This window comes from Cryptomeria japonica, chromosome 4 (assembly GCF_030272615.1).
Source record: "Cryptomeria japonica chromosome 4, Sugi_1.0, whole genome shotgun sequence".
Lineage (NCBI taxonomy): Eukaryota > Viridiplantae > Streptophyta > Pinopsida > Cupressales > Cupressaceae > Cryptomeria > Cryptomeria japonica.
In genome coordinates this window covers 557,481,057-557,493,240 of record NC_081408.1, presented here as the reverse complement: position 1 = coordinate 557,493,240, position 12,184 = coordinate 557,481,057, and the positions used below count along the sequence as shown (strand labels likewise).

Sequence of the window (12,184 nt, the reverse complement as noted above, 5' to 3'; positions counted from 1 at the left end):
AGAAGGAAACCATACAATTTCTTTTTGCAAATTCATTCTCATATAGTTCAATATTATCATGTGAGAAGGATGGTTGAATTAATTTCCAACAAATTGAAAAAGGGAAGACTACTTAAATTAAATAGTTTTCCCATGTGTGATTCACATAAAGTATCTAGCCGAATGTTACATAGAAATTTACAAGTGGCTACAAATAACTATTTAATGTGGTTAAACACATCACCTATGATGTAACACAAATAAATAATTATCTAATTACATGATTAAATTAAATCAATGTTATATATAAGGTGTACAACACCAAATTCTAACATGAATGCGAGAGAAAACCTTAAAGTAGACACAATTTTGTGACTATATTCCCTGCTATCTTAATAAAAAATAATTTTGTAACTAAATTCTCAAAGTTATCAACAAATTTGAATCCCAGAAAATAAATAATGTTGGCCCTTTTATAGACATGAGGTGCCAATAGTTAATTACAATATCGTTTATAGTTCACTAAAATATTGGATGACTATAATTCAAAATGACATTGAAAGCACATTCCTTTGAAATCACCATCTAATAGTTGGAACTTGAGAATATTATTAGAGAATTGACATCTTTGCACTAGAACTAAATCATATTCCTTCATAGATTCAAACATTTGCAAGATTGACAGTTGGCAATATATTTGCTAGAATATAATCATTGAATGCATGCTAAAAATATTTGGTGATGTAACAAAGGAAAGAATGATTTAAAACTAAAAAAATTACCTTTTATCACTAAGGAAATTTTTTAGGGAAGTTGTAGGTATACAAAAATAAGTAACAATCAAAATTTACTTTGCTTCACTATTATCATCAATTGTCACCTCCTTCTCCAAGGCATCTTATTTCCTCATGTAGTCATTAAAAGATACTGATAAATTGGTGATTCTCTCTCTACTGATGTCTTAAGACACACGCACACACACATACCATAATTTTCCATCAACTTAATTATCTACATTTATTTCTTTAATTTTCCTATTATAAATTTTATTATATCTCCTTTTCTATTACCTTGCTCAAAACATCATCATTCAAGTTGTTGATGGATCATCTAAGGATTTCATAAAAACTTCTTTAAATTTACTCAAAACTAGCTCGTCATCTTCTAGTGCATTCATGTCATTACCATAGTTTGTTAATCCTTCAATAATGGCCCAATATTCATACCTGAGATCTTTCACCTTTTTATGGATGGATTCTATATTATCTTAGCATCCTTCAATTGTCTCTCTCTAATTCAAGATATTTATTCCATTTCCTAAGCTTGGGGATAACCTCATTGGTCTCTATGTTTTCTTTTAGCAGTAGACTACCATCCATTTTTCTACTCATCTTAACCTTATTAATTTTATATCATTTTTCCCTTATCAGTGTTCATGATTATGTTTGAACTTGTAGTCACATAAATCTGTCCATTTAATTAAATGAATATTTACTATTTATTTGATTATTAAATCCACTAGCCAATAGTCAATTAAATTAATATTTAATTAACTCATCCTTACACTCTTCTACTATTAACTAAATAAATTACCTAATTTATTTAAATTAATTCATTAAACCACACCTCTAAATCAATTAAATGAATAAATCATATTTATTTAATTTAACCACTTTCTTCTTTTAAATAAATAAATAAATATTTATTTAAATCACTAAACAAATCCCCCCCACTTGCATTCTCCTACAAATGCAAGTTGCAACCACAATTGAAATAAATTAATTTTATTTTAAATAAAATCCTATTTTCCCTCACCCACCAAACCCACTTGCAATCCTAAAACCCCTTCTAGACTCTTCTAACCACTTTCTAAGTTCTTCTAAATTAGCCTAATCCATCTCCTAAATATTGTCACATTCCTAAGCAACTTGGAGTCACTTCTCAAAGCCTCAAAGTCTTTGAAAAGAATTTAATGCTTTATGTCTCCCACATGCTAACCCCTAAAGTCTTCCAAACCCTTAATGGTTCTTACACAACCATTTATGGCTCTTACATAACCATTAATGGTTAAAACTACTCACCCACATGGTTAGAGGCTTAACCTCTAACTCAGCCTCCATGTAACCCATGTGTCTCCTCAAGCATTTATTGCTTTGACCATGGTTATCCTCACTAACTCTTGCACAAGAGTTTATCCATTGGATAAAGACATTATTTATTGGATAATGGCTTTATTCATTCAACTCAACATTAACCTTACCCCCCAAGTTAACCTTCAAGTCATGTCAAGCGTTTAATGCTTCTTCCCTCTCCCCTCAACCCATCTCATGTTGACATTTGTCATCCTGGGATTGGGTTGAAAACCCTCACATGGATCATAAACCCATCAATCCTGGAACTTGTTGAGATTACTCAATCTCAACCATCCATTGCTCCATTTTACCTATAAATAGAACTCATTTCTTCATAATCCAGATCCTAAAATCTTGTATGCATCTAAGTTATAGTGAATTCTAGAGAGCATTTTAGCATAATAATCTACATTTGTCTTTTTGGCTAAAATTAACATTAGATAATTAAATAACATCTCATTTTAGCTTGTTCACATTTGCATTCTCATAAGTTTTCATTCTATAATCTTGAATCTCCATAAGACATACATAATAGTGCAAAAAGCTACTGAGAGCTACACTCATTTGGAACTTGGAGAGGAGAAGAACACGTGAGGAGTGGCTACAAACATGGTGGAGGGCATTTGGAGATGTTTTGTTGTATTTCTTAATTTTGTTAAGCTTTCTATTTTGTGTTTGGTGTCTCTCTTGATATGCTTGCTTAGGATAGTTTTTGATTTGTGATTTCTAACACTAACACTTGGATTGTTTCTTGTGTGTCTGTGTTTGTCTTCCTAAACATATTCTAACATCCTTTTTTGAAGAGCATCAGAACTTATTTTCTCTCTTGTCCTAGTTAAATGCCTTTTCTATATCCGTCAATGGAATTTTTATTGTATCCTCAACTTGTGATATCAATATTTTTATCTATTACTTTATAATCTTTGTAGTGTCGTGAATTGTACACCCTTTATCAGTGTGTCCAATTTCATTATAGGACCTTCATTGTTATTAATTGATATTTAATTCAATATTATGGGTCTTTTCTATTTTATTACATTATCACACTCTTATTTGGACCCTTAATACTAGGTGTGCCCTTTATCCTTTCATCCTAGTCTATCTTTAATCCTACCCTAATTTCAACTCTCAAAGCATATTTTACATATTTACATCTTGACTTGAGCCACTGAGCTGGATTTAGCATTAGAATCACAATAGCTTGCATCCCTATAAATTCAAAAAAAAGTGGTCAAGACCAAAGCGCTAGAAATTATGGTCACGCGTTTTTTTCCTTGAACTTCGGGAGGAAGATTGAGGGGTCTTACCCTATTCAAATCTAGCTCCATGTGAAAATATGTTAATTATATGTTGACCTAAAGGTGATTTCAATTATGAAATCCCTATATAAGGCATCCTTCTCAACTCATTTTGAATCTAAGACTCGAAGCCTCATAAGTATTTAACCTAAGGCATTCAAGAATTCATTATCAAGCGTTTTCAAAGATCTTCAAGGCTTCATATTCTTCATTTATCCATTGTGGAGAAAAATTATATCATTCATATGCAAGCATGTGTGTGTGATTAGGGTTTTGTCATGTTCAAAATTCAATGTTCTCACTTTCCAAACATCATGTATAGATATAAAATGTGTTGTCAAAAAAAGGGCCATGAATGGCATGGAAAAACATACAACAATATTATGAAGATTGATAATAATGTGTAAACATTATACAAAGAGAAAATTAGAATTTAAAAAATAATAAAGTTCATTATTTGCATCAAAGTGAGGTGTCTACTAATTTAGAAAGTTAGTAAGACTATTTCACTTCTAAATTAGTGAATAGATTTAAAATGTTGTGATCAAATTTAAAATTAACTGTCTAGTGATAATATTTTATTTATATATAAAATTAGACTTATTCAAATTTTAAAACAATTACTTTGAAAGTTGAGTCTAAGTTTAGAAATGAATTATCCTTCTCTACATTCATACATTAATAATTTTGGTGTTTGAACTTCCAAAGAAAATTTTAGAATAATTTGTAATGTCATCTTTGGAATGACTTAAATTCATTAATTTTTTTTGTAAATAAAATTCAAAGTCAATAATGATCATTATTGGAAAATCTAAAAGTCAGGGATGAACGGACTTTAATATATTGAATAATTTTCAAGAAACATTTCATGCTCAATGTTATTTCAAAATCTTATGTTGTCCTTCCTTTCTAAAAGGACTGGACTTTTAAAAATAGCTCATTGTCTTTTAAAGGGTCGTTAAGATTAAACTGTCTCATTTGTAACAAGTGACTCATATTGTGAATCTTCAACACGTCGTTCAGCTGATTCCACCTGCACAAATTTTCTTCATTAGTTTTTTTGTTTATCTAAAATTTATAGATTTTACAAAATTAAGTTTTGGTTCCTAAAATTTTAGATTGAACTTGATAAAATGTTAAAAAATTACTTTACCTCTTTATTCCAATTAGTCCGTACTGTAAGTATAATAAGGATTATTGTTTGAAGTCCCACTCCTACTGTCATTCCCCACCATATTCCCTATCACATAAGATGGTTGAATAATAAGAGTAAGATCAAGATCGAAATTATAGAATAAGTAATTGTTAGAGATATCTTAAATACATCATTTACGTTGATAGATATGAATATGCACGTGTTTATATTGAATTTGTAGTATAAATTAAATTGATATGTTTGAAACATAATTATGTTAATTATTGTTATTCTTAGACTTATATTCTTAATACCAACAAATTAGAAAAAAAAAAAATTTAAATGATTGGAAAGAAGAAAATATTATTTACCTCTACTCCCATACCCAACGTAAATCCTAGTACTATACCAATAGGTAAACCTATAACATAGTATGCTCCCAAATTCACATATGCCACAAGAGCTTGCCATCCACATCCTATAGCCACACCTGCACCCACAAAAGACAATACTTCTATCACTAAATACACTGCAGTTTCAAATATAAAAAATACAATAATGTCATTGGCTTCAAGTTTTCTTGTTTAAATTATACGAATGATGTAAGGCATGTGTTAGCTCAAAGATTTTAATGAATATAACAAAAAAAATGACTTTTAACTTGTTAGCCTAACATCATAGTCAAAAAGATATCGTGGTCTTCGTACCTGATAAAATTGGTTGAACGCCATTAAGGAAAACTGATATTGCAAGCAATGGTGCCAAAGCAATGACAGCTTTCAAAACAGTAGCACTACTTGTGTATGGTAGACCCAAATCCTTCCTCAACAACATAACTAGTAACGAGAGAATGGCACTGATTATGATACATGTAGTAACTACAATTATAACTGAAAACCTTGCAGTTTTGGGTCTCCTTGCTCCAAGCTCATTACCCACCCTTATACTGCAAAAACATAATTTAATAAAATAAAATCTTTGTCACAACATGAAGCTATAAAATGAAAACAATCAAGGTATGAAAAAATGTTCAATTAAAAAAATGGTTAAGTAAGAAAAAAAATGATCTCTACATATTTGAGGCAGTAGTTATAATACTGACCTTCCTCACGCTATTTTAACTACTTAGACTTTAATGAACTTAAGCATCTTTTTTGTTATGAACTTGGATTCATTAGACATTGTGAATGTGCCTCTAACATGTTTTTTTAATTACTATTATACTATTCTCCTCTATTAAATAGAATATGTATTAAAAACCCTAATTTTAAAAAGAGGAGGAAAATCTTCATCCTATTTATTTTAAATTTTTTAGAAGAAGAGTTTTATTCTATTAAATATCTTATCCTATAAATTAAGTGAGCTAAAAACAAAAAAGTTGCAAGAATGAAAATTTATGGTGGATTCCTTAAAACCCACAATATTGGGCAAGTACAGCATAACTGAGTACCTTGCAGCAGTACTGAGCCCTAACATAAACATCATGTCCCACGTCCAGTAGTTCATACTGTAAAATCCAAAATAAATTAAAGTCAGTACCAGTCAGTACAAACACATAGTTTTCAGTACTTTCCCTACTGAGAAAATACATACCACACAGAAATGGAATCAAGTGCAATCTCAGCATTTGGAAGCCATCCTGACAGAAGCACAAGCCCTTGGTTGTACCATATCTCCAGCCTGAAATTACAGAGCATATCATTAACAGAACAAAGAAGTTTACATGTACCAAACTGTACTTTTTAAGGATTCTGAAACACAAACAAAACCTTCTATTATTGGGAAATGCAACATGCAAAAGAGAGAGGATCCATACGTTAGCATGAAAGCTGAAGCTACAGTTAGCTTGAAGTAAGACCAGAGCCCTGTAAAAGCCTTCATACTGAAACCAATCCATGTGTTTTTGCATGTAGGGGAGTAGAATATGTAGGCAGCAGTAAGTATGACCAGAATCCACCATGATAAACTCAGTGTTAAGGCTGCCCCCAGAAGGCCAAAACCCAGTTTGTCAACTGCCAGCCATGAGAGCAAAACATGGAGCAGAAAAGTGCCCACTGCTATATATGCCAGTGGTGCCACTATGTTCTGAGCTTGCAGAAATCTCTGCATTGGACAGTTTATGGCAAAGGCAAATAACTGGGGCACTAACCCTCTTGCAAAAACCCCACCTGCAGCAGCTATATCCTTGCTCTGCCCAATTCCCACCAGAATATCATCTGCAAATATATAGATGAAGGCTAGCACAACTGCTGTTGCAGTCATTATGATCATGGACCTTTGGCAAATGACTCCTAGCATATGGTACTGTTTGGCACCATAAGCTTGCCCACACACTGTCTGCACTGCACTTGCCATTCCCAGCTGAAGAAAAGAAATGGCCCAACAGTTTTATTAGACAATGGGGGCAACACCACCTTTTTAAAGCAAGACAAGTTAAAATTGAATACCAACAAGAAAATATTCCCAGTTCATATTATAAGAGTTGTTTCTAGATTAGCTGTGTATATTTTTCCGATCGACATTTCAGATCTGATCCATTATCATAAAAAAAAAAAAATTTAGATAGAAAACCTCAAACAATTATTGAAAGAAATATTCAGTTTTCATCATCTGTTAGGAATTAAACCCAGGATTTAACTGTACAGTAAGTTCAAAATACGTTTCATTCAAATTATAAGCAAGGTCAAAGGCCAATAACAAAATCAATCAGAGCAGCCAGTGAAAAAAAAGAAAGATTTTGTGTCAAATTATTGGTTTGGATCAGTCATTTTTATGGTTTGGGTTCAACTTTTCAATTATACTGTAGCTGTTGGGATTCTTAGTCTAATCCAGATGTTAAGGATTATGTTCAACTTTGTATGAATCAATTAGAACTCAAATTTGGGAGCTCTACCACTGAGCTATCAGATTTTTCTTTTTTGATCAATAATTTAAACGTCTTAATCTATAATTAAAAGATTAAGGATTTTCTTATTACAGTTTTAATAATGTCTATATAAAGATATATCGAGATTTAAGTTGCTTGAAATGTTTTTGAATTTGATTAAATGATTTTTCTCATCAACATTTCAGATCACATTCCATAATTTATCATCAGATATAGATAGCAGAAAGAGCAAAAAATGATGATAGATTGTGAAGACTGGTCCGTCAATTAAATCCATAAACATACAAATCTACTTCACAAAATTCAACAGACAACAATAAAATCAAGATCACAGTCCTCACTCTTTGCATTAAAACTATTCTGTACCATGGTCTATGAACTTGGGGCCCAAAAAAAAAGAAAGATGGCAGATAGATTATGATACCAACCATGATTCCATAAGCCAATCCTTGAATTCCAGTACTAGCAATGGATGCCCCAGCCAATTCAAGCTCTCCCAAGTGACCAGCAAACATCTGGGAAATAGCACTGAGCATGTAATTGAAAACACTGACAATAATAGAAGGTCCAGAAAGAATCCAGAGCTTTTTGGACTCAAAAATGGAGGCCTTCAAAACTCCAGGCCATGAAATGCTCTCCTGAGACAGAAGAGATTCAATGAAGGATGACTCCTCTTCAGCTCTTTTAGCCAATTCATCTTCCTTCCTCCTCTTTTCAATCAAACGCTGGCTAAGACCATCTCCATTGTTGGACATTTTCAAGTGTTCTACACAAACCCACAAGGAAAAAACTACTGATATATGGATATTGTTCCTCCTTTCCCAGATTCAGTGCTCTGTACTACAACTGGATAGCTTTAAATCTTGTAGGACATGATATAGAATTTTCTTTTTGTTCAAGTTCTTATCAATTTGAGTTTTTTAAGGCTTCTCAACTGTCATTCTTGTGCTATGGAAATCGGGTTAGGCAGGACCATCTGCACACCTCCTTTGTCTTTGTACTCTTAAGATATTCTACACACATATAGTGGAGGTCACTTACAATCTACAGTCAAATAATATAATCCAATTCATATTTTTCTTCATATGGGAAAGATAGGCACGTGTAGGGTATTCCCAACAAACCAGAAATTGAACGAGTTTGAGAAGTGTGAAGGTTTCAAATGGCTTGGAATGTCTCACATTGGGTTTTGAAATAGTAGGTAGATAACCAAAATGGTATGAATTCTCTAAGTAAATGAGCAGTTAAAGCGGGGGAAGACTTTCATTCTGAATTAAGTGGAACGTCAGTTTGTCATTTCCAAAGTGCAGATGTGCTGTTTTTTACGTACCATGTTTTTTCAATGAAGTGGATAAAGGATCTTTGTCTTGACTGGTAGTTGGGCTCTATTCACAATTTGATCATATTGAATATTGAGAAGAAATGGGTTGGTAAAGTACCCACAAACTATAATGGAAAATTGCTTTAATTTCTATTATTGTATAAATGAAAGATATAAAGTATGGAAAGTATAGCCTTTGAAATTCGCTATTCTTTTTCTTATTATTTTTAAAATATTAGTAGTTTAATAGTTAAGGGTTAATGTTTGTCAATTAAAAAAGGATAATTATGGGGTAATTTTTTAGTCTAAGTGGTTGGTAAGGTTCTTTTTATGTAGGTCCACGGTTCGACTCTTGATGACCAAACTAACTTGGTGGGTGTGGCTTGCGAGTAGTTGTATCCATTCGTAGGGGACTAGTCTCACCTCATCTTGTCCCATTGGCACCCCAACTTGACATAAAAAAATAAGCCCAAGACAATGTCTAGTGGGAATCATTGAGATTAGACCAAGGATGCCCCTAAGTTATTTTTAAAAAGGATAAATATGTATTCTCTTTGGGGTGAATAAGTATAAAATTGTTATTGACTATTTAAGTTTTATTAATTCAATTAATATATAAGTAGAGCGATATCTTTGTGCATATAATGACAATTGATGTGACTTAGACAAAGTGTCTCCCCTAGTAAAATCTTTTTTAAATTGTAAAAGAAAAAAGACAAGGCTCCGCCGGGCGGACTATAGGTGGTACAGATTAGTTAAAGCTGCATTAGCTTAGGTGAAGAACAAAAAGTAGGGGGAGATACTAAATTGTAAAAGTCAAAAAAGAAAAATTCAAATTTAAATTAGGCGAATGAATGATACATATATATAAGCATATATCAATTTAAATTAACTAATTAGAATTGTGAATAATAAATTCCTATGAATTATTAAAGTAAATGTGTGGAAAATCTATTCTAAATTGTAAAAGAAAATAACTTTTCTTCAAATTTAATCTAGGCTAATTGAATGATACACATATAAGCATATATTAATTTAAATTAACTAATTAGAGTTGGGAATAATAAATCTCCATAAATTGTAAAAGTAAATGTGATGAATTATCACACTTGATGATGATGAATAAATCCATAAGTTGAATTGAAATTATATTTTCTCAAGATTGGTAATAATTTTTTGCCGCATGTACTTTGCCTTGAGATCAAAATAGTCCACAAATTTCTTATATGATAAATTTCACATAAAGTTGTTGAACACAATGTACCACTAAGAGGGGAGGGGAGGGGGGGTGAATCTGTGGTTCCTAAATTCTTTTCCCTTTTAAAGCAACCTTAGAGCACCAATTTTTATCTTAAAATAATCAAACCAGTAAGGCAAATGAGGATACCACGGAAGACAATCACACAAATGCAACCCACAACACCAGATGTACGAGGAAAACCCAATATGGGAAAAACCTCAGTGAGAAATGATGTTGGAGACTACTGCTCCAATCCGAGTGAAACACTAAATTACAAAGATTTAGGACACCAACCCAAGGAGCACCAACCCCTACACCAAGCTCCAACTTGTTGATGAAATACAATTTTGATACAGTTATAGTTTCTGGTTGCAAATGAGTTTTGCATCTCTTGATCAAATAGGTCTCTGTCGGTTAACAATCTTCTCTTCTGTTGAGACATGGACCAGCTAAGACTCGAACCTAGGACCTTCCATACGCTATTGGAGTGCTCTACCACTGAGCTACTGGCCCCTCTTGGACCAGTCCATCATCGGTTCGGGTGTGGCTTATTTCCAACACCAACACCCCCCCTTAAGCCACACCTCTCGTGTGCTTCGGGCTCCTAGCCTAGACCTGGCTCTGATACCATGTTGTGAAATATGGATCGAAGAATAATGACAGCGATTCTGGAAGACTGATTGTCATAAGTTATTGATCGTCTCCATCATTGAATCCGGTTTAAATACAAGAGGAAAGGTTGCCTACGTAGGGACATGTCCATACGTGGCAGTTGCCACATATGGACATGTCCCTACGGAGGCAACCGTTCATAACAATTAGTTTGTTTATGTTTAATTTCCAAACTGTATGCTCTGTTAATATATCACTCTCCAAATAATAACCGATTTACCATTGGTTAGATTCATGAGGGCTATATCTTAACACTCCCTCTTAGCAGGAGTGGATCTAAGTAATTTTCTTGGGAGCATATTCTATCATGACTTCCGACATAATTCGAGACAACATTTAATATAGTCTTGTCACATGGACAATAAACTCAATATCATGATATCTGGCTCAGTCCGGGACAATCACTTAAGAAGTCAATCATGAGATGATCACATACTTTAGGATCAAGATATCTGGCACAGTTCGGGACAACAACTTAATGTAGTCAATCTTGACACTTGGTCAACTATTCTCAAGATCGTCACCTTGAAATAGTAACCTTAAACATAAGAAGATCGTCATCTTCTTGAACACAGTTATAATATTGCAATATACATTTTATTTATTTATTCATGAACAAATTACACATGGTAGGAATTTCATCCTAATAATCTCAATTATAATCTAGTCATACCAAGTTTACTTCTGAAGTATTCTATCTTCAATCTTGCAAGTGGCTTGGTGAAGATATCAGCATTTTGTTCTTCAGTACTGATGTACACTAGTTTTATGACGTTTCGATCTACCATATCTCTTATGTAGTGATCAGGGATCTCAATATGTTTGGATCGATTGTGAAAAACTGGATTTACTAAGAGCTTGATACAGCTCTGATTATCACAGTGAATTATTGTTGAATTCAGAGTTTTTCCAAATAATCCAAATAATAACTTTCTTAGTCATACCGCTTCACGAGCTCCCATGGAGGCTGTCATATATTCTGCTTCGGTGGAGCTTTGTGCAACTGCTGACTGTTTTTTGTTGAACCAAGATATCATAGCAGAACCAAGACTAAAGCAACACCCTGTAGTACTTTTATGGTCAGTGGTACTTATGGCCCAATCAGAATCAGAATATCCTTCAAGTTGAATCTCAACATTTTCATACTTTAAGCCAAGTCCTATTGTGCCTCGTAAATATCTTAGAATGTGTTTAGCAGCCATTAGATGTATCTTCTTAGGTTCACACATGAAGTGACTTAATACATTTGTAGCATAACAGATATCAGGACGAGTATTTACCAAATACATGAGTGAACCGACGATTTGTCTGTAGAGTGTGGGATCTGTAGGTTCTGAATCTTCTACCTCAATTTTCAGCTTGTGCAAATTAGTTTCCATTGGTGTAGCTAATGGCTTACACTCCATCATCCCAAATCTAGTTAGAATATCTGTGGTGTACTTTCCTTGATTTAGGAAGATGTAGTTTTTCTTCTGCCATACTTCTAATCCCAGAAAATAATGTAGAAGCCCTAGATCCTT

General features: G+C 33.0%; 1 protein-coding gene across 1 annotated transcript; it reads right to left on the bottom strand.

Annotated features, from left to right (window-relative positions):
- Positions 1-4,227: 4,227 nt before the first annotated feature.
- Positions 4,228-8,408, bottom strand: LOC131029447 (protein DETOXIFICATION 41). The gene is made up of 8 exons (XM_057959937.1): positions 7,860-8,408; positions 6,361-6,905; positions 6,138-6,224; positions 5,995-6,051; positions 5,252-5,490; positions 4,916-5,034; positions 4,563-4,649; positions 4,228-4,442 (listed from the first exon to the last, which is right to left on the bottom strand). Exons 1-8 carry the CDS (start codon positions 8,184-8,186, stop codon positions 4,374-4,376), a joined length of 1,530 nt encoding a protein of 509 aa, XP_057815920.1. The 5' UTR covers positions 8,187-8,408; the 3' UTR covers positions 4,228-4,373.
- Positions 8,409-12,184: the final 3,776 nt, after the last annotated feature.

Bases quoted from the DNA above. Each gene is read 5' to 3' on its own strand.
- LOC131029447 (XM_057959937.1), bottom strand. From the start codon at position 8,186: ATGTCCAACAATGGAGATGGTCTTAGCCAGCGTTTGATTGAAAAGAGG. The intron at 6,906-7,859 runs GTTGGTATCATA...TCTTTTCTTCAG, and splicing joins GATTGGCTTATGGAATCATG to CTGGGAATGGCAAGTGCAGT. The intron at 5,035-5,251 runs GTACGAAGACCA...TTGTGGGTGCAG, and splicing joins CGTTCAACCAATTTTATCAG to GTGTGGCTATAGGATGTGGA.